This window comes from Cyanistes caeruleus, chromosome 5 (genome assembly GCF_971803275.1).
Source record: "Cyanistes caeruleus chromosome 5, bCyaCae1.hap1.1, whole genome shotgun sequence".
Lineage (NCBI taxonomy): Eukaryota > Metazoa > Chordata > Aves > Passeriformes > Paridae > Cyanistes > Cyanistes caeruleus.
Genome location: NC_141705.1, coordinates 64961946 through 64988107, shown reverse-complemented (window position 1 = coordinate 64988107; position 26162 = coordinate 64961946). Strand labels below are relative to the sequence as shown.

The following is a 26162-nucleotide window of genomic DNA, read 5'->3' as shown; positions in this document are numbered from 1 at the left end:
ACAGGAATTCACAGCTAGTCCTGGGCTGAGGGCTGACCCTCTCCAGGACTGGGGCTCCTATTTTATTCCTGGGTAGAGGATTGTCCTGGGGGCATGGTTTGGCTGTGATTGCTGTTTGTGGGACACCTATTCAATTTCCAGATTTGACACTGAATTTCTCTATGATTCTGAACCATTGCTGTATGAGCTTTATCGATAAAATGCTTGATCATCCAAGTAGGAAACAATAAATGATCGTTCAGCAGATTTGGAAGATGGGTGCAATTAGTCAGATAGACAAAGCCAGGCCTTTCATCATTCCATTTCATCATGATGGGTTATGATATGAAATAAAAACCACTAGCATTTCAGTCACTCATAGATCCTTTTCTAGAAATACTCTGTAAGAGAATTTTCAAACCCATGCCTTTACCAAGCACCACATAATGAGGTAATAGCAAGTGCTGTTTCATGTATAAAATGAGAGATTCAATCTTGCAGCTCCAGGAGAAACAGATTCTATCCACAGAACCTGAGGTGTGTTGAGCTCGGTGCTGTCCGCAGCAAGCAGAGCTTTTCCGTGTCAGCTCTTGTAACTCACCTTACAAACTCAGTAAGGCACAGCAATCCTCAGTGCCAAGGCTGGAATCTTCCAAGGCTGAGGTCACAGAGCTGCAGAAGCTCAGGTCCCTTTGCCAGTGGAGTGGGCTCTGTCTGCACCACTCGTTGTTTTATTGTTCTCCTCTCCTTGCAGGCACACTAAACCCACCACAGTGGATTTGAGTAAAGCGGGGATTCCTTGGTGTTTGCCCCTGCTGTTTCTAGAGAACGGGGTCTCCTGGGGGGCATTAGGAGTGAACTCCCTCTCTCCAGTCTTGGAAATGCTGGATCACATCTACCTTGAGCTTCTGATTCATTTTGACACCACCTTCCATATTCCTGCCTTAAAGGTCCAAGCTGCTCCTTTGGCAGCGCCATCTGCCAACCGCGAGTGTCGGTGCTGAGGAGAGCGACAGGCGGGACAGGTTAATGTGCTCTTTATCAACTGAGCCCAAGAGATGCTCTTGAGAAGAGACTGGGGAGATTCACCATAAGCATTCCTGAGTCTGTCAAAAGCTCAGCTTAAGCTTCCTCTCAAACAGAGTCAGCGTCGTCGCTGTCATAGCTGAGGAGTGCAGGGGGACCAGGGGGTGCCAGGTTTTCCTGTCACTTAGCGCTACTCCATCGATGAACCTGACTGCAGAATCTGCAAAGGTGCCCTCCAGACAGAACTGGTTTCACAGGACCTCACTGTCCAGAGAGCTCCAAGAGAGGTACTTTGTGTTTTTCTCATCTCTGTTTCTGGAGCTGAAAAAGAGACAAAGGAATATTAAAGTATTTGGAAAAAACCCAGAGCAAGCTCCGTTTATTCCATGTATGTCCACAGTGGCACTGCAGCTTTAGCTGGAGTGTTTGGCATAGTAAGATTGGTATGGATACCAAGAGGGAGAACAGGGTTGATTGGGATAAGGAGCAGGAAGGATAAGTGGCCCACAACTCTTGATGAGGAACATCTCCAGGAGCAGCGGTTCCCTGTTTCCCCCCAGCTGAAGAGCTTGGGGTCGGCAGCTGAAGTTACCACGGGCCAGTTTGAGAAATGAGAGGTCCTGAAGCCACTGAACGTGGCACCTCAGACTGCTGCTGGTGCAGGCAGCTCAGGAATGCCAAACAATCCATCAGACATTCATGGGCAGGGGCAATAGTCACTAAACAGAATCCTCTGCCATGGCCCAGTAAATTCCCAGTAAGAAGGGAAGTGTAGCCTGGGAGAGACCAGGCCAGTCCTCACAGTCAGGTGATTTTATCCCTGAACTCTCCTGCTCTCTCTCAGGAGCCAGTTCTGGACTCGTCCCTGGGCTGGGCAGGGGCAGTCTGTGCCTGTCTGTTTTTCCATGCTCCTCGTGGCTGCCTCTTACTGCTCTGGTTTAGGGTGCTAGAGGATGGCAGGTGAATTACAGCTTTTGTGCTGGAAAACACATTTTTTATACTGAGCAGAAAATAGTCCGTCTGTTGGGGGGGAAATAATTGTAATTTACCTAAACACTCCGAAAAGGTACTTTCTCTACAATATGTCTGTTTGTCTGGATTCCTCTGACTTTGGGAATATGCAGTCACAGAATCATTTGGGTTGGAGAAAATCCCTCAAGATCCCTGGGTCAAACAGTGAAACATTAAATGGGCTTGGGCTGCCTACAAAGAAATGATTGCCTTGGGTCTTGGCAGTGCTGCCCTTCAGGCTGTTCAAAGCTGAGCCCAGCTCAGGGTGGTGTGACACATCATCCTGGAAAAAATTTCACATGTCTCTTCAGGCCACTTTCTGGCCTTGCAGAGATCATAACGCACTTTTCTTCCCCTTTTAATCTTTCTCCTTGCTGGCAAGGAAATGAAAGGAGGGAGAGATGATGTGAGAGGAGCTCAGTGAAGGGCACTGGCAGAGTTCCTCGCTCTGCCCTTTGCAATGAGGAGGGGGAGCATTGCCCAGCAGGCAGGAGATGGAACTGGTGGGGATGCCTTGTGAGGAAGGTGTAAGGAATGAATATGTGTAGAGGCCAAGTGAGTGCTGAGGGTGGATCCTGGAGATGCACAAAGACATTCTCCCAGCCATGGGAAGAAGCGGTTTCTCACATTCCTGGGGATATCAGGGTGGCTGTAGCTGCTGTTCCCATTGGGACTCTCACCCCAGGGCTCAGGCCATGGCCAGCAATGATTTCTGCCAGGTTATGGGGATTGCTGGATGTCTCCTTTGCTGCTCAGTGATGCTCAGCAGTCTCAGTTCTGGTCAAAACAATTTTGTAGTGGGAACTACAAGGCATGGAGACAACTGGAGCGGTTTTCACAAGGACGTCTCTCCCTCATGAATGAAGGGTGCAATCCCAGCAGGGCAGGGGCAGCTCTCCCTGCCTGAGTTTCCTCTCAGGACCTGAATGAGCCTCAGTGTTTGGCAAGAGAGGGGCTCCAGTGAACTGTCTCCTTTCTCCTCTTATTGGAGTCCCAGCTGCAGACAGAATTAAGCAATGAGGAGAAATAATTGTTTCGAATTACTGAAAATTAATCTTGATCACAGCCTCCAAAGCAAGAGCCACGATCTTTGCATTTGCATTCTCAGGAGAGCACGAGAAGTCACTGCCAGGCTGCAGTGCTGGTGGTGTCTCAGCGAGCAGGAAATGGGGTGCCTTGGCTGCACTGCTCATAAGCACTGGATCCAGTATTCCTGGGTGAATTTCCAGGCACCAGGCGCATCAGTCCCCATCCTCAGGAGAGGCTTCCAGCTCCCCAGCTGCTGTCCTGGCAGCGATCCGTGAGCTCTGGGACACCAAAGGTTTGCAGCAGCCCGGCTGACCCTGGGGAATGTGCGGGGCTGGTGGCTGCCCTGGGCAGGGCGAGGAATCCCTGCTGCTCACAGGTGGGAACTGGCCGGGCACAGCAGGGAGGAGCCAAGGGAAAGGGACACGAGCTGGGGCAGAACAGAGCAGGCTGAAGGCAGCAGCTGCTGGGGGAGCTGAACCAGAGGCAGCCCGGGCAAGGCAGAGGATGGCAATGCCGAAAGGTGAGTGTGCCAAGCCTTGCCAAGGGCAGAAAGCAAAAGTCCACACAAGCAAGAGACAACAGAAGCCGTGAAGATAAAAGGACTCTTAATTTGCCTTTTAATCACAAAATGAATGCTTTGCCTTCCAAGAGGCCTTTGTTTATCCCTGGGCTTCTCAGTCCTCATCCTGGAATATCTGAAAGGTCTTGGACCAAAGCAGAGCAGTGTTTGAGCTGCCAGGAGCAGCACCTCGCCTTGGGTGAGCTGATGGGGGTGAGGAAGTGTCCACAACCCTCCCTCTGGAGGGGCTGAGGTGAGGGTGGCCAGGGATACTGGGATTCAGGCAGCTCTTCCTGTCACACCAAAGCCCTTCCCTTCAATCAGAACTGTTTGTTCCCGTGAGATCAGATTGTTGCAGTGCCCACACCTGGTGAGACAATGCCCGAACAATATTTCTATTGTCAAATCCTCCAGTTCATCATTCCTGCCAGCTGGACTGGTTGGGATGTGGGAAATTCCTTAGCGATGGAGGTCATCTGCCTGACCCGCCCGGCAGCCAGCCCGGAGCATCCCTCCCTGGACAATCCGCGTTGCTCCCGACACATCCCAGGCATCAGCAGCGGCTGGAGAATAAAGGGAAGTGCTGCAGCTCGGGCAGAGCTTTGGGAGCCACGCCCGGACTGCCGGGGGAGCTGTTCCTCAGTGCCGCAGGAGCCAGCTGGAGCTCCTCAGCCAGGCGGGAGTGGGCTCCTGATCCCAATCGGGCACAATCAGAGCCTTCCTCTGAGCTCAGCCGGCTCGGGCCGGGCGCTCAGCCGCCTTTCATTGCGGACCGAGGGAAGGGCTCGGGCCCGGAAGCGCCTCCCGGTGCTGCCGGATAATCGGAACCTGGCCCGGCTGAGCCGCAGCCGGGCTCGAGCTGAGTCTCCCGGCTCTGATCCCGTGGCTTTCACCGCAGGTTGCGCAGGCGGGGATGGCTTTGTGCAACGGGAGCGCGGCTTCCCGGGAGCGGCTGTGCCTGCTGCCAGGGATTCCAGCAGGCTCCGTGCCTGCAGGCTTGGCCTCATCCCTGCCCGGAAATGAGGATGGGAACCAGCCTTTTCCTCCTCTCCTTCCACCTCTGCTCAGCTCAGCAGCTTTCTAAGCAGCTCTTCCAGTTCTTACCTTGCACACGGCGAAGATTTGTCTGGATTGTCCCAGCAGCCTTTAAATATCCTCGGGATCCCATGTGCCCTCCTGTCAGGTGGTGCAGGGAACAGGCAATTCCCAGGGAGGTGCACAGCTGGAAAGATCATACACACGGCTGGGCTTTGGCTCACCTCTGTTCTACCTCACTTTGCTTTGATTCCACTTCTGAAAGATCAGGACCTATCAGGAAGATCTCAATTAGCACAGAGGCTGATCCAAGAGCACTGAAAAGTGGGAATAAGACACTCGAACTCCAGGAAGGGCTCTTCCCTTGTGTGCCAAGGGCAAAGAGAGCTCCAGCAGTAATTCCTGCTTTGGTGGCGTTTTACACCGTGTGTTTTCTACAGGGGAAGGCTGGAATAAAAGCAGCTCCGTGTTTAGATCATGTTGAGAGCTACTCGTGAGTCCTGTCACCTCATTTCACAGCTCCAGCTGCCCCAGTTGTACCGGGGGAAAGAACAAGATGAAATTGTTTTTGCCATTATCTGTGTGACAACAACGTGTGCCATGCAAATGTCATGAGCAGAGGTGACCTCAGGCTTTGGTGTGAGGAGCAGAACAGGTTGGATTTAGGGTATCCTAATGGGATTAGAGTGAGACAAAATATAATACGAGCAGAGGAGCAGGTGGATCCATCCAGGGATTTCTGTAATGGAAAGCTAAATATGCAAAGGTCGGGCATCGGATTTAATTTATCACTTTCATCTTCCTGCTTTGGAGACCCAGTCAGTAGCACGGTCTTGGCCAGAGTTTTAAGAAGAAAACGCCATCGGGTATTATTAATCCTACCTACATATAATTGCCTGAAAGAGGGAAAGGAAAACCACGTTGTTTATCTTTGTTTTGAAGCCTGCAGCCATCGCGGCTGTTTTGCCTCGCGCACATTGGGATCGGTGGATGGGACAGTCTGGGAAATGAACACCAGAAGCTTCTGGCCAATCCCTCTCTGCTGCTCAGGGAACACAGAGCGAGTTCTCTCCCGCGGGGACCGGCCCTGTCGGCTGCCAGCGCCAGGCACAGCCGGGCACTCCCATCCCGCTCCTTCCTCCTCCCGGCGGGGCCGGAGCCGAGCCCGCGGGTCCCGAGCGCCCGTGGGGGCCGTCCCTGCGCTGCTGCCCCGCCCCGAGCGCCGGGACCGGAGCTGCTCCTCCGAAAGAGAGGGCAGGGCAGCGCATGGAGCGCGGGCATCCCCGGGGAGCCGCCTCAGCCCGAGCTCCGGACACGGGAGGAGCCCCTGGATCATCCCCTGCTCGGGCCTGGGCATCTCCAGCCCTTCAGTTCCGCAGGGCCGAGCAGCTCCGGGCGTGTTCCCGGTGCCTCGGGAGCGGCCGGAGCCACGGGCGGGGTCAGGCAGTGAGCTGGAGGCGGCAGCACAGAGCGGGGCTGGGATAACGGGATAGCACATGGCTGGGATAATAAGGAAATGCGGATTGGCTACACGTGCCTTCGCTCCAGGGGAGCCTTCCAGCCTTTTTATCCCACGTGTGGTTTTTGCCAGTCTGAAGCAGTTCTCAGGGCAGGATCAGAGGTGTGAGAGCTCCGTTCCCTGTCAGCCCCTGTGGGGATGTCCACAGTGAAATCCACAGCCCTGTGAGCTGAGATTAATAAATGGAGCATTTTTCTGGTCTCAGAATCGGAGTCTTGAATCCTGTGGGGTTTTTTGGTGGGGGTGAAGGTGTGGAGGGCTCAGGGACCAAGTGCTGGGTCTGGCCGGGCCGAGGGCTGTGGAACAGCGACTTGAGCCCCGTGTTCTGGGAGTGCAAAGCGAGACTCGCCCGGGCCGTGAGCACGGAGCCCAAATCCCGCATTTTGGGGCTCAGGGACGGAGCCCAAATGCTGCGAGCGAGCGCTCGGAACACGGAGTCCCGGCCCGGCGCTGTCCGGGCCCGGCCCCGGGCTCAGGGGGCGGCTTCGGGGCTGAGAGCAGCGGCCGAGCTCCGGCTGCTCCCGAGTCCTCCCGCAGCGGGACACCCGCGGGGCCTCTCGGCGGGGCCCGAGCGCCGCAGGGTGTTTGTGTTCTATCCGCCTACAGCTTTCCCTGTTTCCCGTTTATTTCCCTATTTCCCTGTTTATTTCCCTGTTTCCGCAGCCGGGAGCGGCCCCGCGCGGGAAGGGCCGGGGGCGGGGCCTCAGGGCGGGGGCGGGGCCGGGCTCAGGTGCTCGGGGCGGGGCCTCGGGGCGGGGGCGGGGCCGGGCTCAGGTGCTCGGGGTTGGGCCGGGCGGGGCCGGGCAGGTGCGCGGGGCCCCAGGGCGGCTGCGCGGGGCGGGGCCGAGGGGGATTTAAGACCCGGAAGTCGCTCCCGCCGCCATTTGCTCCCCAGCGCTCGAAGGTGCCGGCACGGGCCGGGCCGGGCTCCCCGGCGGGGCCCAGGTGAGGCGCGGGAGCCTCGGCTTCCCACTCCTGCTTCTCTCTAACCCTTCTTTCCTCCCTTCCTTTCTCCCGCTTATCACCGTCTCCTCCCCGCAAACCCCCCTTTCCTCTCCCCCGTTGCTCTTCTCTTCCTCCCCTGCACCTGGCTCTTCCCCTGTCCCTCCTCCTTGCACACCCGGCCCTCCAGTGTATCCCTCCTCCTTCCTCCTCCTTCTCAGCCCGCTCCTTCTCCCCTCCTGAGCACCCCCAGCCCTCCTTCCTCCCCTCTCCTTGCCCCGGGCACCCAGCCTGAGCGCCCCCCATTCCCGCTCGGCCTTTGCCACCTGCACCTCCCTCTCGTGCTTCCCTCCCAAGGCCGAGCCCGCTTCTGTTCCTCTTTCCCGCTCTCCCTGCACTCTGTGCCCCTGCTGCCCTCCGCTCCTGCTCCCTTCTGCCTCCTTGTGCGCTGTCTCTCGGCCCTTTCCCTCCGTGTCCCCGTGTCCCCTTCTCCCCTTGGTCTCTGTTTGCCCTTGGCAGAGAAGCCGCGAGGTTCGGGGCGCCGGATAATAAAGCCCCGAGGGCCGGAGCCGGCGCCCCTGCTTTGAGTGCCCAAAAGGGGCCGGAGCCGCTGTGCGGGTCCCCCCAGCAGCTGCCAACACCGCCCTACACTGCCGGGGTTCCGGCTTTCCCTTCATCACACCGGGCCGGGGCTGGGGGGTCAGGGGGGCCCCTCCTCAGGAGGGGTCTGGGGTGGGGTAGCGAGGGTTGGGGGGCTGGGGGGGTTTGGGAAGGGCCCCCTCGTTAGGAGGGGGTCCCGGGTGGGGAGGGGGGGGATTTAGGGTGGGCCCCCTCCGGAGGAGGGGCCCCGGGGAGGGGCGGGGGGCGGGGCCTCTCCGGAGGGGGGTGTCCCGGGTGGGAGGGGCTGGGGGTGTCCGCCCCCCTAAGCCCCTCCCGCCCCCGTCCCTCCCCTCTGCGCACCTGCCCGGCCCCGCCCGGCCCAACCCCGAACACCTGCGCCGGCCCCGCCCCGGCTCTTGGCCCGCTCCTGGCCCATCCCGTCCCGTTCCTGTCCCGCCCCGCGGGTGCCGCTGTCCCGGGGGCCTCGCTCGGGATCCCCGCTCGGCGCTGTGCGGGCCCCGGCCCGGCCCGGGCGCTCTCGGCGGGGCCGCTCCGAGCCCGGGGCGCTGCGGCGGGGCCGGGCCGGGAGCCGGAGGTTCGCGCCCGGGTCGCGCTCCGGCCGCTCGGGGCCCCGGGCACGGTCCCGCTCCGGCCGCGGGGAGCCGGGGCTCTGCCGGTGCCGAGGCGGCCCCCAGGGCCCCGAGCGGAGCCCGACGCGCCGGGCCGGGCTCTGCCCGTGGCCCCCAACGCGGGGTTCGGGCTCCGCTCCGAGCCCCAAACGCGGCTCCGCCGCCGGCCCCAGAGGCAGCTCCGAGTCGCCGGCTCTGAGCTCTCCGCGGGGCCAAAGGCGGCCCTTAGAGCTGAGAGGCTGCGACTGACGCTGCCCGAACGAGCCCGCTCTGAACACCGAAGCACCGCGGCTGGGATTTACTTCAAGCCCCCCGAACGCGAAGCTCTGTGAAGCCAAATCCCCAGAAGGCGGGACTCGGTCTCTGCCTCGAGCCCCTAAAATGCACAACTTGCTCTCTGTGAGCCCGGATGCTCGCTCTGAGGGACCGGGCTTTCACGTCCCCAAATCTCAGCTCGGTTCATCGCTGTCTGCACTTGGCCAGCGCAGCCTGGCTTTGAGAGTCAATCGGCGGCACTCGGGCTCTGGAGCCTGGACTCGCTCGCTCGGACCGAAACCCCGAAACCAGGGCTCAGTCTCTGTGCCTGAAGCCCAAATCCAGGCCGGACGTGAGCCCGCTGCTGTCAGAGTCCAAAACGCAGGATTCGGTCTCTGCTTTTAAGCTCTGAGCCTGAATTTTGAGCCCCTCAAACGCGGCACTCGCCGCCTTCTGTGAAGCCCCAAAGTGATGGGGTGAGTCTGGTTCTGAGCTCCCCAAACACAGCCAAGGGTCTGTGTGAGCCACAGCTGCAGGAGCGGGGCTCAGCTCCGAGCCCCCGAAGGCAGCGCCGGCTGTCTCTGGGAGCCGCAGCAGCCCTGAAGCCCGGCCGGCAGCTCCGCACCAGCAGCAGCATCGGGAGGGGAATCGGAGCCATTTCCCTGGCTCCTGAGGCAAAGCGTATGAAGCAGGAGGCTCTGAAAACCAATCAAAACTTGCTTCTGTATCGGTTTCAGCTGGGACTTCTCATTTCTTCTAATTTCAACTCGGTTATGATCATCAGCAGTGGCTTAGGATCGGCTTCTCTCTGCACTGCGCGGCTCCGGGGCTGTCCTTAGGCACAGGGAAACCCGTCCTGCTGCTTCCCGGGGAATCCGGGCTTGGCACATCCCAATAAAACACCATCGTCAAAGCCAGGAATGCCACACGAACTTTATTTGATAAAACACGATGAGAGAGAGCCCCGAGCCGCAGACCTGGGAGCAAACAAATCCCGTAGAGCAGTCAGCTCCCGGCTTCTCTGACAGCCAGGAGTGGCCCCGGCTGTGCAGCTGCCCCAGGGGCTTCTGATCAGGAGAAGATTAAAAAAAAAAAAAAGAAAAAAAAAAAAAAAAAGAAAAAAGAAAAATTTACAAAAAGACAGGAAAGCACCGAGGTCACGTGAGCGAAGGGGGGGGGGGAAAAACCCACAGCAGAAAATAAATATTAAAAAAGGGGGAATGAAAGGGGGAAAAAACAGTCAAAAGGAAAAGAGAAAAATGAAAATAAAGAGCCTAAAATAATAAAGTAGGGGTGCAGAAGAAGCGAAATGCAGATTGAACCCTTCCATGCACACAACAGGCAGCTGGGCAGGGGGTAAAGCTGATGAAGCAGCAAAACTGACCCTCAAAGCACTCTCTAAATAACTAAAAGCCAAACCAGCAAACAAAAAGCCCCAACCAAATCCCCACCCAATCCCTGCTGGATGCAGGAGCCAGTCTGAGCTGCTGGAACCCGACCGAGACCGAAATCCTGCAGGGGCCCCTCCTGTGGCACTCGGCCCAGGTGGGAAAGCCCTGCCGAGCCCCCCGGGCCTTGGGCGAGTTCCCGGTGACCTTTGGGAGCAGAGAGTGGGGCAGGGGCTGGGAATGAGCTGCTGCCATGGAAGGGCTCCCGGTGTTCCAGGAGAAACCGCTCCTCTCTCGGCTCCCAGCTCTCCTTGCCTTCCATGTGCAGCGTCTGGAGCCGGTCTGCACCTGGGGGGAAAAGGTGTGCAGGGAGCTGGGCACACCTCGGGCACGGCCTTCAGCCCAGGGCTTGCATTTCCATCTCTCCCCAATCCACTCCTCAGAGCCAATTAGGTGCCTAAATAATTAGCAATTCTAACAGAGCTGACACACAATCCCCTGGAAGGGGCAGCCCCCAGTCTGGGACACCTGCTCTGGTTCTTTCCCGGCTGTTTCCCAAGGAAAATGCTGCCCTTTCTCATAGTGCCACAGATGCCCATTTTGAGGTGATGGAAATGAGAGACAACTCAGGGAAACAGGAAAGGCTTAAGGAACTTAAGGCTTCAGCTGCACCAGCAGCGATGGAGAAAACCTACAGCTCCTTCTTGTGTTTAGGGACCGGCCAGAGCAGCAGGAGAAGCTTGGTTTCTGTTCTGTACAGGGACAATTGTGTTGTAATCCCTTTGTGCTCGTCTTCAAGTGAATGTGTCACGTGGTGGTGCCAATCAATATTCAATGGAGGGAATAGCTCCTGCTCTTTTTCCCCTATTCAGTGCTGTCCTTACCTCAATCTGAAGTGCCGGTGCACACTGGAGGATGGAAGGATGCACACTCCAAGGATGAAAGCAGGACTCCTGAGGCAGATGGATGGCCCTGGTGCTCCAGGTCTGGGTGCACAGCACCCACGGCACTTGCTGAAAAAGATCCAGCTTTCCATTTGTCAAGCACTTTGTAAATGTTCTGCAGAGAGCTGTGGCTGTGCCTCCTCAAATATCTGGTTAATAACTACTGCGTTTTGGGGTTTTTTAAACTGTGTTTAACAGAGTTACCAACACACCTACCCACCTGTCCTCCTGCTCCTTCTTTTCCTTTTCAATGATTTTAAGCAGGTGACTTTTCCATCTCAGTATCAGGGTGACATCAGGATCTGCTTTGGCTGTTGTATTTAATGTGTTAGGAGTGACCTTCCACCTCCATCCAATTCCGTGGGATCTGCTTTCCCAGCAGGGCCATTTATGATCGCTTGTCTTGGATTTTATGTATTGCTTTCCATTGTCTATCTCAGACATTTCCATGCTTGCACTGAATAAAAAGTGACAAGAAGTGATGGAATGTGTTGTTAGAAACACTTTTGGCGATGCCTGATTGCAGAAATGTTACTTGATGAGCCACAGGCCGTCCTGGGGGGCACTTTGGGGTGAGGAGGGGACGGTGCCCAAGGTGTGTCATCTTTGGCTCTTCTTCTCAGCAAATGGAATGAGCCCCAATGTTTTGCATAAACCAAGTACTCAGTGAGACTCAGGGGACACCTGGTCCTGGCCCCTGTAGCTGTCAGGAGGCTGTAGCCAGGGAGGGATTTGTCTCTGCCCAAACAACAAGATTTTATAATCCCAGGGTGAAGGAAGCCTTGTCACTGCTCTCTTTTGCTCTTCAGCAGGACCACACAAGGCCAAACCAAACCTCAGTCCAAGGGAAAAGGACTAAGGAAGTGCAGAATCACCTTTTCTGCTTCAGGACAGCATCTGCAATAAACTGAATCAATAAGGGTTTTAATAATTTTGGGAGCTGTTGGCTGTAGGGTGTGTGAGAGCTCTGATTTCTGTGTTCATTTAGTTGTCTTCAGAGTTATAGAAAGACTGAAGCAATGACTGCTTCAAGATTGCTGGGTCTGCCTCATTTCTGCAAAAGGCTATTAAGGTTGTGGGGCTTTTTTTAAATCTTCATTTTGTTTATGACAAACAGTGCAGCAGAAAACATTGGGTATTGAGGACATTTTGTGGGATGTTTCTGGAATTTGGTGGGGCTTTTCAGGAATTTTGTGGTATTTTGAAAAGATTTAGGGAATTGTGTGGTGTTTTTTCTTGAATTTTGTGGGAAACTGTGCTGATTTTATGGGGCGTTTCTGGAATTTGGTCGAGTTTTCAGAAGTGTTAGGGATTTTTGTGAGATTTTTGTGGGATGTTCTGGGAATTGGTGGAGATTTTGTGGGACATTCCTGTGAATTGGTAGGGTTTTGAAATGATTTAGGGAGTTTTGTGGGACTTCTCTGGAATTTTGTGTGTTTTTTCTGGAATTGTGTGGGATTCTGAGGAGACTTGAAGAATTTTGAGGAATTTTTCTTAGATTTTGTGGAAACTTGTAAAGGTTTTGTGGGATTTTACTGGAATTTGGTGGGCCTTTTCAAGGACTTTGTGTGGTTTTGAGGAGACTTGAAGAATTTTGAGGAATTTTTCTTAGATTTTGTGGAAACTTGTGGAGGTTTTGTGTGATTTTTGTGGGATTTTGTGGGATATTGAGGCGATTTAGGGATCTTGAGGGATTCTTCATGTGTTTTGTGGGATTATGTGGAGATTTGGTGGGATATTTTTCTAGAATTTGGTCGTGTTTTGAGAAGATTTAGGGAATTTTGTGTGATTTTTCTGGGATTTCGTTGGATATTGAAGACATTTTGTGGGATGTTTCTGGAATTTGGTGGGGCGTTTCTGGAATTTGGTGAGATTCTGTAGAGAACTGACGAATTATCAGGGATTTTTCATGTATTCTGTGGGAATTTGTGGAGATTCGGTGGGATTTTTGTGCATTTTGGCCGTGTTTTGAGAAGATTTAGGGAATTTTGTGTGATTTTTCTGGGATTTTGTTGGATATTGAGGACATTTTGTGGGATGTTTCTGGAATTTGGTGGGGCTTTTCAGGAATTTTGTGGTATTTTGAAAAGATTTAGGGAATTTTGTGGTGTTTTTTCTTGAATTTTGTGGGAAACTGTGCTGATTTTATGGGGCGTTTCTGGAATTTGGTCGAGTTTTCAGAAGATTTAGGGATTTTTGTGAGATTTTTGTGGGATGTTCTGAGAATTGGTAGAGATTTTGTGGGACATTCCTGTGAATTGGTAGGGTTTTGAAATGATTTAGGGAGTTTTGTGGGACTTCTCTGGAATTTTGTGGGTTTTTCTGGAATTGTGTGGGATTCTGAGGAGACTTGAAGAATTTTGAGGAATTTGTTTTAGATTTTGTGGGAATTTGTGGAGATTCTGTGGGATTTTACTGGAATTTGGTGGTTTTTTTCAAGGACTTTGTGTGGTTTTGAGGAGACTTGGAGAATTTTGAGGAATTTTTCTTAGATTTTGTGGAAACTTGTGGAGGTTTTGTGTGATTTTTGTGGAATGTTGTGGGATATTGAGGCGATTTAGGGATCTTGAGGGATTTTTCATGTATTTTGTGGGATTTTGTGGAGATTTGGTGGGATATATTTCTAGAATTTGGTCGTGTTTTGAGAAGATTTAGAGAATTTTGTGGGATTTTTCCTGGAATTTTGTTGGATATTAGGGAGATTTTGTGGGATGTTTGTGGAACTTTGAGGGACTTTTCTGGAATTTGGTGAGATTCTGTAGAGAACTGACGAATTATCGGGGATTTTTCATGTATTCTGTGGGAATTTGTGGAGATTCGGTGGGATTTTTGTGCATTTTGGCCGTGTTTTGAGAAGATTTAGAGAATTTTGGGGGATTTTTCTTGAATTTTGTTGGATATTGAGGAGATTTTGTGGGATGTTTCTGGAACTTTGAGGGACTTTTCTGGAATTTGGTGAGATTCTGTAGAGAACTGACGAATTATCAGGGATTTTTCATGTATTCTGTGGGAATTTGTGGAGATTCGGTGGGATTTTTCTGGAATTTTGGTTGTGTTTTGAGAAAATTTAGGGAATATTGTGGGATTTTTCTGGGATTTTGTTGGGTATTGAGGACATTTTGTGGGATGTTTCTGGAATTTGGTGGGGCTTTTCAAGAATTTTGTGGTATTTTGAAAAGGTTTAGGGAATTTTGTGGTGTTTTTTCTTGAATTTTGTGGGAAACTGTGCTGATTTTATGGGGCGTTTCTGGAATTTGGTCGAGTTTTCAGAAGTGTTAGGGATTTTTGTGAGATTTTTGTGGGATGTTCTGGGAATTGGTAGAGATTTTGTGGGACATTCCTGTGAATTGGTAGGGTTTTGAAATGATTTAGGGAGTTTTGTGGGACTTCTCTGGAATTTGGTGGGGTTTTTCTGGAATTGTGTGGGATTCTGAGGAGACTTGAAGAATTTTGAGGAATTTTTCTTAGATTTTGTGGGAATTTGTGGAGATTCTGTGGGATTTTTCTGGAATTTGGTGGACCTTTTCAAGGATTTGTGTGGTTTTGAGGGGACTCAAAACACGGCCAAAATCCACAAAAATCCCACAGAATCTCCACAAATTCCCACAGAATACATGAAAAATCCCTGATAATTCATCAGTTCTCTACAAAATCTCACCAAATTCCAGAAAAGTCCCTCAAAGTTCCACAAACATCTCACAAAATCTCCTCAATATCCAACAAAATTCTAGGAAAAATCCCACCAAATTCCCTAAATCTTCTCAAAACACGACCAAATTCTAGAAAAATATCCCACCAAATGCGGAACGCTTCTTGCACTTCCATTCTCAGAGCTCCTGAGTTAAGCACTCTGTGACTCTTGGCGAGAATACCAGCAGAAAGCATTTCCACTGCATCCGGCAGGGAGAAACTGTACCTGCAGAACACATTTGTCAGGAGCTTGCACCTGCAGCTTATGCACACACAGACATGCTGCACGTTCAAATGGCCAAGCTCATTCTGAAGCAACCTGAAAGCTGCTGTCAGAAGGCTGTGCTTCTTATCCGATCGAAGCAGCAGCACGCGCATTGGAGTTTGGCAAGCACTAAAGAGCTGCAGAAGAGCTTTGCTTAGCAAAATGGGCCAAGAAAAAGCATTTGCTTCATGGGTCTTTGTCGTCGCCTGGAAACAGGTAGCAGCATATGGAAGGGGGTTGTACACGTGGTTTCTTGCCTCGCTTCTCTGCACTTGCAGGGGCTCCCCCCGCCCACCCCGGGCTGAGCTCTGCGGCAGTGCTGCCGCATTGTGGGCACAGAGCGGTACTGCAGCTGTGCTCCGAGCCGGGCGGGGCCTGGCCGAGCGGGGCCGAGCAGGGGCGAGCCGAGCCGAAGCGGGCCAGAAAGAGCCGAGCCGAAGCGGGCCGGAAAGAGTCGAACCGAACCGAGCCGCGTCGGGCCTCCCCCCCGCCCCCCGCCGGAGCCGGCCGGGAGGACCGCGGCAGAGGCGTTAACTCCAATGCCTGCCGCCGCAGGCGCGGCCGCCACCCAGCTACGGAGCCGCTGAGTCTCGCCGCCATCGTCCTCGCCCCGGGAAAGGCGGCGGAAAATCGGGCGGAATGCTCGGAGTCGGTCGGCGTCGGCAGGTTTTTCGTTCAGGCATGTAAGTTAGACAGACGCGCTGAGAGCAGCGGGGGCCTTAATTGTGCCATAACAAAGATGGCCGCTCTGCCGGAAGTGGCTTCAGCCACAGCAAAGATGGCGGCGAGGAAGGGCGGAAGTTACGTCACGCCACGCAGAAGATGGCTGCCAGGTCGTGGCCGGCTTGTCCTTCCAAGGATGGCGGCCAAAAAGGCGGGAAAATGGAAGGACCCCGGGCAGTGGGTGCGTGAATTCGACTGCCTGACAAACACCCCGGCGTCGACGCCGCCCCGTCGCAATTTTCCGCGGCTGCTCCAGCCGTGCGGACACGGGCTGTGCACTCGGCGGCACCGGGGCCGAGCGCGAGCCGGTCGGGCGCCGACAGGCAGCGGTGACGACGCCGCACTCTGCCGGGGTCCTTGACGCGGCCGCTTTTTCGGGCTTCTGGCACTCGCGACGACCCGTACCATGCTGCCACTCCTCTCACTCGGTTCCCCTATTTATTTAAAAGCTTGGCATTTAAATGAATAATATAGAAATTAAAATATACAAATCTATAATAAAGAAATGCATATGGGGTGATAGATAGGGAGATAGATAGATAGATAGATAGATAGATAGATAGATAGATAGATAGATAGATAGATAGATAGATAGATAGATAGATAGATCTTCCCATAAACACGACCAAATTCTAGAAAAATATCTCACCAAATCACCAAAAATTCCCACAAAATACATGAAAAATCCCTCAAGATCCCTAAATCGCCTCAATATCCCACAAAATCACACAAAAATCCCACAAAACCTCCACAAGTTTCCACAAAATCTAAGAAAAATTCCTCAAAATTCTTCAAGTCTCCTCAAAACCACACAAAGTTCGTGAAAAGGCCCACCAAATTCCAGAAAACTCCCACAGAATCTCCACAAATTCCCACAAAATCTAAAACAAATTCCTCAAAATTCTTCAAGTCTCCTCAGAATCCCACACAATTCCAGAAAAACCCCACCAAATTCCAGAGAAGTCCCACAAAACTCCCTAAATCATTTCAAAACCCTACCAATTCACAGGAATGTCCCACAAAATCTCCACCAATTCCCAGAACATCCCACAAAACTCCCACAAAATTCCCTAAATCTTCTGAAAACTCGACCAAATTCCTGAAACTCCCCATAAAATCAGCACAGTTTCCCACAAAATTCAAGAAAAAACACCACACAATTCCCTAAATCTTTTCAAAATACCACAAAATTCCTGAAAAGCCCCACCAAATTCCGAAGATTTTTCCTGGAATTTTATTGGATACTGGGGAGATTTTGTGGGATGTTTGTGGAACTTTGAGGGACTCTTCTGGAATTTGGTGAGATTCTGTAGAGAACTGACGAATTATCAGGGATTTTTCATGTATTCTGTGGGAATTTGTGGAGATTCGGCGGGATTTTTGTGGATTTTGGCCGTGTTTTGAGAAGATTTAGGGAATTTTGTGGGATTTTTTCTGGAATTTTATTGGATATTGGGAGATTTTGTGGGATGTTTGTGGAACTTTGAGGGACTCTTCTGGAATTTGGTGAGATTCTGTAGAGAACTGACGAATTATCAGGGATTTTTCATGTATTCTGTAAGAATTTGTGGAGATTCGGTGGGATATTTTTCTAGAATTTGGTCGTGTTTTGAGAAGATTTAGGGAATTTTGTGGGATTTTTCCTGGAATTTTGTTGGATATTGGGAGATTTTGTGGGATGTTTGTGGAACTTTGAGGGACTCTTCTGGAATTTGGTGAGATTCTGTAGAGAACTGACGAATTATCAGGGATTTTTCATGTATTCTGTGGGAATTTGTGGAGATTCTGTGGGATTTTTGTGGATTTTGGCCGTGTTTTGAGAAGATTTAGGGAATTTTGTGTGATTTTTCTGGGATTTTGTTGGATATTGAGGACATTTTGTAGGATGTTTCTGGAATTTGGTGGGGCTTTTCAAGAATTTTGTGGTATTTTGAAAAGGTTTAGGGAATTTTGTGGGTTTTTTTCTTGAATTTTTTGGGAAACTGTGCTGATTTTATGGGGCGTTTCGGGAATTTGGTCGAGTTTTCAGAAGATTTAGGGATTTTTGTGAGATTTTTGTGGGATGTTCTGGGAATTGGTGGAGATTTTGTGGGACATTCCTGTGAATTGGTAGGGTTTTGAAATGATTTAGGGAGTTTTGTGAGACTTCTCTGGAATTTTGTGGGTTTTTCTGGAATTGTGTGGGATTCTGAGGAGACTTGAAGAATTTTGAGGAATTTGTTTTAGATTTTGTGGGAATTTGTGGAGAATCTGTGGGATTTTACTGGAATTTGGTGGGCCTTTTCAAGGACTTTGTGTGGTTTTGAGGAGACTTGGAGAATTTTGAGGAATTTTTCTTAGATTTTGTGGAACCTTGTGGAGGTTTTGTGTGATTTTTGTGGAATTTTGTGGGATATTGAGGCGATTTCGGGATCTTGAGGGATTTTTCATGTATTTTGTGGGAATTTGTGGAGATTTGGTGGGATATTTTTCTAGAATTTGGTCGTGTTTTGAGAAGATTTAGGGAATTTTGTGGGATTTTTCCTGGAATTTTGTTGGATATTGGGAGATTTTGTGGGATGTTTGTGGAACTTTGAGGGACTCTTCTGGAATTTGGTGAGATTCTGTAGAGAACTGACGAATTATCAGGGATTTTTCATGTATTCTGTGGGAATTTGTGGAGATTTGGTGGGATTTTTGTGGATTTTGGCCGTGTTTCGAGTCCCCTCAAAACCACACAAAGTCCTTGAAAAGGTCCACCAAATTCCAGAAAAATCCCACCGAATCTCCACAAATTCCCACAGAATACATGAAAATACCCCTGATAATTCGTCAGTTCTCTACAGAATCTCACCAAATTCCAGAAAAGTCCCTCAAAGTTCCACAAACATCCCACAAAATCTCTTCAATATCCAACAAAATCCCAGAAAAATCACACAAAATTCCCTAAATCTTCTCAAAACACGACTAAATTCTAGAAAAATGTCCCACCAAATCTCCACAAAATCCCACAAAATACATGAAAAATCCCTCAAGATCCCGAAATCGCCTCAATATCCCACAAAATCCCACAAAAATCCCACAAAACCTCCACAAGTTTCCACAAAATCTAAGAAAAATTCCTCAAAATTCTTCAAGTCTCCTCAAAACCACACAAAGTCCTTGAAAAGGCCCACCAAATTCCAGTAAAATCCCACAGATTCTCCACAAATTCCCACAAAATCTAAAACAAATTCCTCAAAATTCTTCAAGTCTCCTCAGAATCCCACACAATTCCATAAAAACCCCACAAAATTCCAGAGAAGTCCCACAAAACTCCCTAAATCATTTCAAAACCCTACCAATTCACAGGAATGTCCCACAAAATCTCCACCAATTCCCAGAACATCCCACAAAAATCTCACAAAAATCCCTAAATCTTCTGAAAACTCGACCAAATTCCAGAAACGCCCCATAAAATCAGCACAGTTTCCCACAAAATTCAAGAAAAAACACCACAAAATTCCCTAAATCTTTTCAAAATACCACAAAATTCTTGAAAAGCCCCACCAAATTCCAGAAACATCCCACAAAATGTCCTCAATACCCAACAAAATCCCAGAAAAGTCCCACAAAATTCCCTAAATCTTCTCAAAACTCTACCAAATTCCAAAAAAATCCCACAGAATATCCACAAATTCCCACAGAATACATGAAAAATCCCTGATAATTCGTCAGTTCTCTACAGAATCTCACCAAATTCCAGAAAAGTCCCTCAAAGTTCCACAAACATCCCACAAAATCTCCTCAATATCCCACAAAATTCAAGAAAAATCACACAAAATTCCCTAAATCTTCTCAAAACACGACTAAATTCTAGAAAAATATCCCACCAAATCTCCACAAAATCCCACAAAATACATGAAAAATCCCTCAAGATCCCTAAATCGCCTCAATATCCCACAAAATCCCACAAAAATCACACAAAACCTCTACAAGTTTCCACAAAATCTAAGAAAAATTCCTCAAAATTCTTCAAGTCTCCTCAAAACCACACAAAGTCCTTGAAAAGGCCCACCAAATTCCAGTAAAATCCCACAGATTCTCCACAAATTCCCACAAAATCTAAAACAAATTCCTCAAAATTCTTCAAGTCTCCTCAGAATCCCACACAATTCCATAAAAACCCCAGAAAATTCCAGAGAAGTCCCACAAAATTCCCTTAATCATTTCAAAACCCTACCAATTCACAGGAATGTCCCACAAAATCTCCACCAATTCCCAGAACATCCCACAAAAATCTCACAAAAATCCCTAAATCTTCTGAAAACTCGACCAAATTCCAGAAACGCCCCATAAAATCAGCACAGTTTCCCACAAAATTCAAGAAAAAACACCACAAAATTCCCTAAATCTTCTCAAAACACAACCAAATTCTAGAAAAATATCCCACCAAATCTCCACAAATTCCCACAAAATACATGAGAAATCCCTTAAGATCCCTAAATCGCCTCAATATCCCACAAAATCACACAAAAATCCCACAAAACCTCCACAAGTTTCCACAAAATCTAAGAAAAATTCCTCAAAATTCTTCAAGTCTCCTCAGAATCCCACACAATTCCAGAAAAAACACACAAAATTCCAGAGAAGTCCCACAAAACTCCCTAAATCATTTCAAAACCCTACCAATTCACAGGAATGTCCCACAAAATCTCCACCAATTCCCAGAACATCCCACAAAAATCCCACAAAAATCCCTAAATCTTCTGAAAACTCGACCAAATTCCAGAAATGCCCCATAAAATCAGCACAGTTTCCCACAAAATTCAAGAAAAAACACCACAAAATTCCCTAAATCTTTTCAAAATACCACAAAATTCCAGAAAAGCCCCACCAAATTCCAGAAACATCCCACAAAATTTCCTCAATACCCAACAAAATCCCAGAAAAATCACACAAAATTCCCTAAATCTTCTCAAAACACGGCCAAAATCCACAAAAATCCCACCAAATCTCCAAAAATTCCCACAGAATACATGAAAAATCCCTGATAATTTCTCAGTTCTCTACAGAATCTCACCAAATTCCAGAAAAGTCCCTCAAAGTTCCACAAACATTCCACAAAATCTCCTCAATGTCCCACAAAATTCAAGAAAAATCACACAAAATTCCCTAAATCTTCTCAAAACACGACCAAATTCTAGAAAAATATCCCACCAAATCTCCACAAATTCCCACAAAATACATGAAAAATCCCTCAAGATCCCGAAATCGCCTCAATATCCCACAAAATTCCACAAAAATCCCACAAAACCTCCACAAGTTTCCACAAAATCTAAGAAAAATTCCTCAAAATTCTTCAAGTCTCCTGAAAACCACACAAAGTCCTTGAAAAGGCCCACCAAATTCCAGTAAAATCCCACAGATTCTCCACAAATTCCCACAAAATCTAAAACAAATTCCTCAAAATTCTTCAAGTCTCCTCAGAATCCCACACAATTCCAGAAAAACCCCACAAAATTCCAGAGAAGTCCCACAAAACTCCCTAAATCATTTCAAAACCCTACCAATTCACAGGAATGTCCCACAAAATCTCCACCAATTCCCAGAACATCCCACAAAAATCCCACAAAAATCCCTAAATCTTCTGAAAACTCGACCAAATTCCAGAAACGCCCCATAAAATCAGCACAGTTTCCCACAAAATTCAAGAAAAAACACCACAAAATTCCCTAAACCTTTTCAAAATACCACAAAATTCTTGAAAAGCCCCACCAAATTCCAGAAACATCCCACAAAATGTCCTCAATATCCAACAAAATCCCAGAAAAGTCCCACAAAATTCCCTAAATCTTCTCTAAACTCTACCAAATTCCAAAAAAATCCCACAGAATCTCCACAAATTCCCACAGAATACATGACAAATCCCTGATAATTCGTCAGTTCTCTACAGAATCTCACCAAATTCCAGAAAAGTCCCTCAAAGTTCCACAAACATCCCACAAAATCTCCCCGGAATCCAATAAAATTCCAGGAAAAATCCCACAAAATTCCCTAAATCTTCTCAAAACACGGCCAAAATCCACAAAAATCCCACCGAATCTCCACAAATTCCCACAGAATACATGAAAATACCCCTGATAATTCGTCAGTTCTCTACAGAATCTCACCAAATTCCAGAAAAGTCCCTCAAAGTTCCACAAACATCCCACAAAATCTCCTCAATATCCCACAAAATTCAAGAAAAATCACACAAAATTCCCTAAATCTTCTCAAAACACGACCAAATTCTAGAAAAATATCCCACCAAATCTCCACAAATTCCCACAAAATACATGAAAAATCCCTCAAGATCCCGAAATCGCCTCAATATCCCACAAAATTCCACAAAAATCCCACAAAACCTCCACAAGTTTCCACAAAATCTAAGAAAAATTCCTCAAAAGTCTTCAAGTCTCCTCAAAACCACACAAAGTCCTTGAAAAGGCCCACCAAATTCCAGTAAAATCCCACAGATTCTCCACAAATTCCCACAAAATCTAAAACAAATTCCTCAAAATTCTTCAAGTCTCCTCAGAATCCCACACAATTCCAGAAAAAACACACAAAATTCCAGAGAAGTCCCACAAAACTCCCTAAATCATTTCAAAACCCTACCAATTCAAAGGAATGTCCCACAAAATCTCCACCAATTCCCAGAACATCCCACAAAAATCTCACAAAAATCCCTAACACTTCTGAAAACTCGACCAAATTCCAGAAACGCCCCATAAAATCAGCACAGTTTCCCACAAAATTCAAGAAAAAAACACCACACAATTCCCTAAATCTTCTCAAAACACAACCAAATTCTAGAAAAATATCCCACCAAATCTCCACAAATTCCCACAAAATACATGAGAAATCCCTCAAGATCCCTAAATCGCCTCAATATCCCACAAAATCACACAAAAATCACACAAAACCTCCACAAGTTTCCACAAAATCTAAGAAAAATTCCTCAAAATTCTTCAAGTCTCCTCAGAATCCCACACAATTCCAGAAAAAACACACAAAATTCCAGAGAAGTCCCACAAAACTCCCTAAATCATTTCAAAACCCTACCAATTCACAGGAATGTCCCACAAAATCTCCACCAATTCCCAGAACATCCCACAAAAATCCCACAAAAATCCCTAAATCTTCTGAAAACTCGACCAAATTCCAGAAATGCCCCATAAAATCAGCATAGTTTCCCACAAAATTCAAGAAAAAACACCACAAAATGGGAAAGAACGACATGGACTCTCATGGGAGTCACAACAGGAGAATCTTCTCTACTTTATTACTCTAGGCTTGTCTAATAGACAGATACGTGGAAAGTACAGAAAGGAAACTCTTATTGCTTAGTAAAGTGCTACATCACCATCATTGGTCAGCGGGGCTCACCACCCCCCTGACTTTCTCCTGCAAGGAAAACAAGAGGACAGACAAACAGCACCTGGCAGTTGTTTTCTGTCTGTGAGGATTGTTTTGAAATCCTCCTATGAATTCCCAGGCTAGCTTCTCGGGCAGGACTGATAGGCCATGGGGCCTGCAGTTTCTGCAGCTCTCTGCAGCCTGCTCCAAAGCTAGCATCCATACTCTCCACTACATAAGAAATAGAAAATTGACTACAAATCACGTGTTCACTACTTGTTGCTTGTTCACTACTCAGACATCAGAATTACTACCACAATACTAGAAGAACAATCCAAGAAACATATTCCAGGGATGCATTTTAATTCATTTGCTGCTGCCAGCCGTGCTGTGCTTTGCTTCTATCCATCCACCCTGCTGCAAAAAGGTTCAATTGTGTTTTCACCATCACTTCAAATCAGCTCTTTGACTCACAGCTCACCGCAGGCCTCGAAACAGGAGGCAAAGATCTGCACCACTTGGCCTTTCAGAACTTCTCACCCATCTATGACCTTTCTGGGGCCAGCTTCAGAAAATGGGGGGGAAGCCATTCCAAGGAACACGACCAAGGAAATCACACAGCACTCGGGACTTGTTCCAGGCATCAAATTTTTAATGGATGATGTGAAGTAACACCGAAGCAATTCCTGTCCACAGAAAAAAAGATTTCAAATGGTTTTGTCTCAAGGACAATCACTGGAGGTTGAAAGTTTCTGGGGCTGAAAGTTACATGAGGTCCTCAACACTGAGCAGTCAATATCCCCACAGTCTAAACTGTGAAATTACTACCTGGGCAAGGAGAACATTTTCAGGATTTGCAACTCATCTCAAAGCCTCAGTAGAACTCAACCAGCAGAATTCCCCTGAGATGGCACTGTGCTCTGGAAGCCCTCAAATACTCACTAAAACAGACTTGACTTTCACTAGGACAGCTGCTCATGAAAATCTGGGGTAAAACCTATGGGAAGTGGCCATGTGCACGCATATTCCTTCTTCCCACAGCAGGCACAATCAAATCCTCCTTTGAATGGCCTCCAAGTTGAGCAGCACTCATTGGCACAGCCTCTTCTCCCACAGACAGGCCAGCGAGCAACACGGCAGCGCCAGCCAGGTGGGCAAGGACAAGAGAGAGCAGATGCCAACAAGGCTTGGAAGCTGGGCCAAGGGAGGTTTACGCTGGCCATTGGGAAGAACTTGTGCCCAGCGTGGGCCATCAGATACTGCAATGGCCTGACAGGGGCTGCTGGAGTCATCATTGTGGCACGGGTACAAGGCAAGCCAGGCCGCAGCGCTCGGGCCCCGCTCTGCTGGCCATGCTTGCCGCCATGGCTCCCAGCTTGGACTCAACATTCTCTCAGGGCTCTCTGCAGCCAGGGCGTTCTGTGCTTCTGTGACATCACAGCCTCTGGGGACGGCACGCTGGCTGGCAACTGTCCCCAGCTGTTGCTGCGCCCCAGTGCCCAGGCACAGCTGCTCGCAGAGAGACGCCCAGAGCCTCGGTGCTGCTGGCAGAGCACTATGGCTGCTCACGGCTCCTCCGCGCTGCTGCAGCTTTACGTGCTGCTGCTCTTGGCTCATCCCCTCGACCCTGTGAGCAAACCTGAGCGCAGCACGGGTGCCTCTCCTCTGCTTCTGGAGGATTGTCATCTGGACGAGTCGGACCCTGAGCGCATCCGGTGGGCGGCCAGGACATTCCTGCTCATCGACCTGCTCATCATAGGAATGGCCATGGGATGGTCGCTCGGAAAAAGAATTCAGAGACGCTGGCGAGAGGTGAGGAGGGGGGTGGGGGGTCAGGCAGGCGGGATGGGGCAGACCTTGAGGGCCTCTTGGGCACCCTTTGGCCAATGCCCTGCGGCAGAAGGGGCCTGAGCTCCTGGCTGGGGAATGCGGCCCAGGGGCTGAGCTCCATGGACAGCACCAAGCAGAGGCGGCAGAGCTCTGCCTGCTGCAGCCTCTTCCCCGGGCCAGCCCAGCCCAACTGGGCCCGAGTCTCTGTCTCCCAGGCCAAAGGCAGCCCCACAGGTGCCGGCCCCGCTCTGCCCCTCTGCCTCTTCCATGGGGATCCCTGTGCTTTGCCTTGCAGCGGAATCTCCAGAGCCCTTCGGGCCGTGCGGGGCCCCGCCGCCATCGAAGACAGGGCTGTCCCACGGAGCTGATGCAGCTGCTGATGGACAACCGCGACCTGATGCGGCTGCTCCTTCGCGACAGCCCTCAACCAAGCACCAAGATGGCGGCAAAAGAGGGCAGTGACAGGAGACTCCGCACCTCCCCACAGCTCTGACCTCCAGCGTCGCGCTCCAGCTACAGAACCTTACGGGGAACGGGTGACCAGTGCCCAGCCCAGGCACTGCGACGTTCCCCACCTTACAAGTTAGCCACACCCCTGTTGTTGTTCGATTCCCCACCACGTTTCCCCCAAGAAGTTGACCTTTCCCTTAGTGTTCAGTTCTAAACAGTTGAAGCATTGAAGTTTCTTAGCCTTAAGATTCTTACCCCATAGTCTTCTAGTAACGTTGGATTGTAGATTTTAGAAGTAGTCAAGTGAATAAAGTTCACGTTTTCTACACGTTGCTGTGTCATTTTCTTGAGGTTGCACCTGAGACCTGGGGACTCCTTGAGAGATGGCTTTGCATGGCAGCTCCAGACTGCCTGCAATGGAGAGCCCCAGTGCCCCAGCAGGCTTTGCAAGAGCACGGAGGGCAGCGGGAAAGAAGAAGGTGGCCAATATTCACCTGCCTCCACCTTCCAAGGAAGCTTGCAGTCAAACCCTGTCTGCCCTTTAGGGGGGACCCTAAAGGCCCCGGCAGGCATCCCCATGGCCCCAGGACGGGGGGCTTGCAGCACTCTGGGGCACCAGGAAAGGAGCAGGATCATCCCTGGAAAGCTGTCTGGAGACAAATCCAGAGACGTCTCCCCTGGCATCCAGGCAAGGGCTGAATACAGGCAGGCAATTAGATCCACAGGCTGCCTGGGCTATGGCACCAATCAGTCCTGCTTCATAGATTTCGGGGGGCGGGGTTATACATATATATATATATATATATATATATATATATATACGCATATATGTATATATGTATCTACATCTGTATTTAGTTCTTTGTATTTATCCTGTTGACCCTCAAATAGGATTAGATTTCATTTTCCTACGAAACAAAACATCCGTT

The 26162-nt window shown here is 49.6% G+C and overlaps 1 protein-coding gene and 2 long non-coding RNA genes across 3 annotated transcripts; 2 read left to right on the top strand and 1 right to left on the bottom strand.

Annotated features, from left to right (window-relative positions):
* The first annotated feature begins 645 nt into the window (after positions 1 to 645).
* On the top strand, positions 646 to 5129 carry LOC147653197 (uncharacterized). The gene is made up of 3 exons (XR_015287037.1): positions 646 to 1004; positions 1122 to 1292; positions 3125 to 5129. It is a non-coding gene; the product is annotated as an uncharacterized LOC147653197 (long non-coding RNA).
* Positions 5130 to 9505: 4376 nt separating this feature from the next.
* Positions 9506 to 12146, bottom strand: LOC147653196 (uncharacterized). Its single transcript, XR_015287036.1, has 2 exons — positions 10857 to 12146; positions 9506 to 10320 (listed from the first exon to the last, which is right to left on the bottom strand). It is a non-coding gene; the product is annotated as an uncharacterized LOC147653196 (long non-coding RNA).
* A 12319-nt stretch (positions 12147 to 24465) lies between these two features.
* Positions 24466 to 25508, top strand: LOC147653195 (uncharacterized). The gene is made up of 2 exons (XM_086890539.1): positions 24466 to 24765; positions 25079 to 25508. The coding sequence occupies exons 1-2, from the start codon at positions 24511 to 24513 to the stop codon at positions 25274 to 25276; spliced, it is 453 nt and encodes a 150-aa protein (XP_086746665.1). The 5' UTR covers positions 24466 to 24510; the 3' UTR covers positions 25277 to 25508.
* Positions 25509 to 26162: the final 654 nt, after the last annotated feature.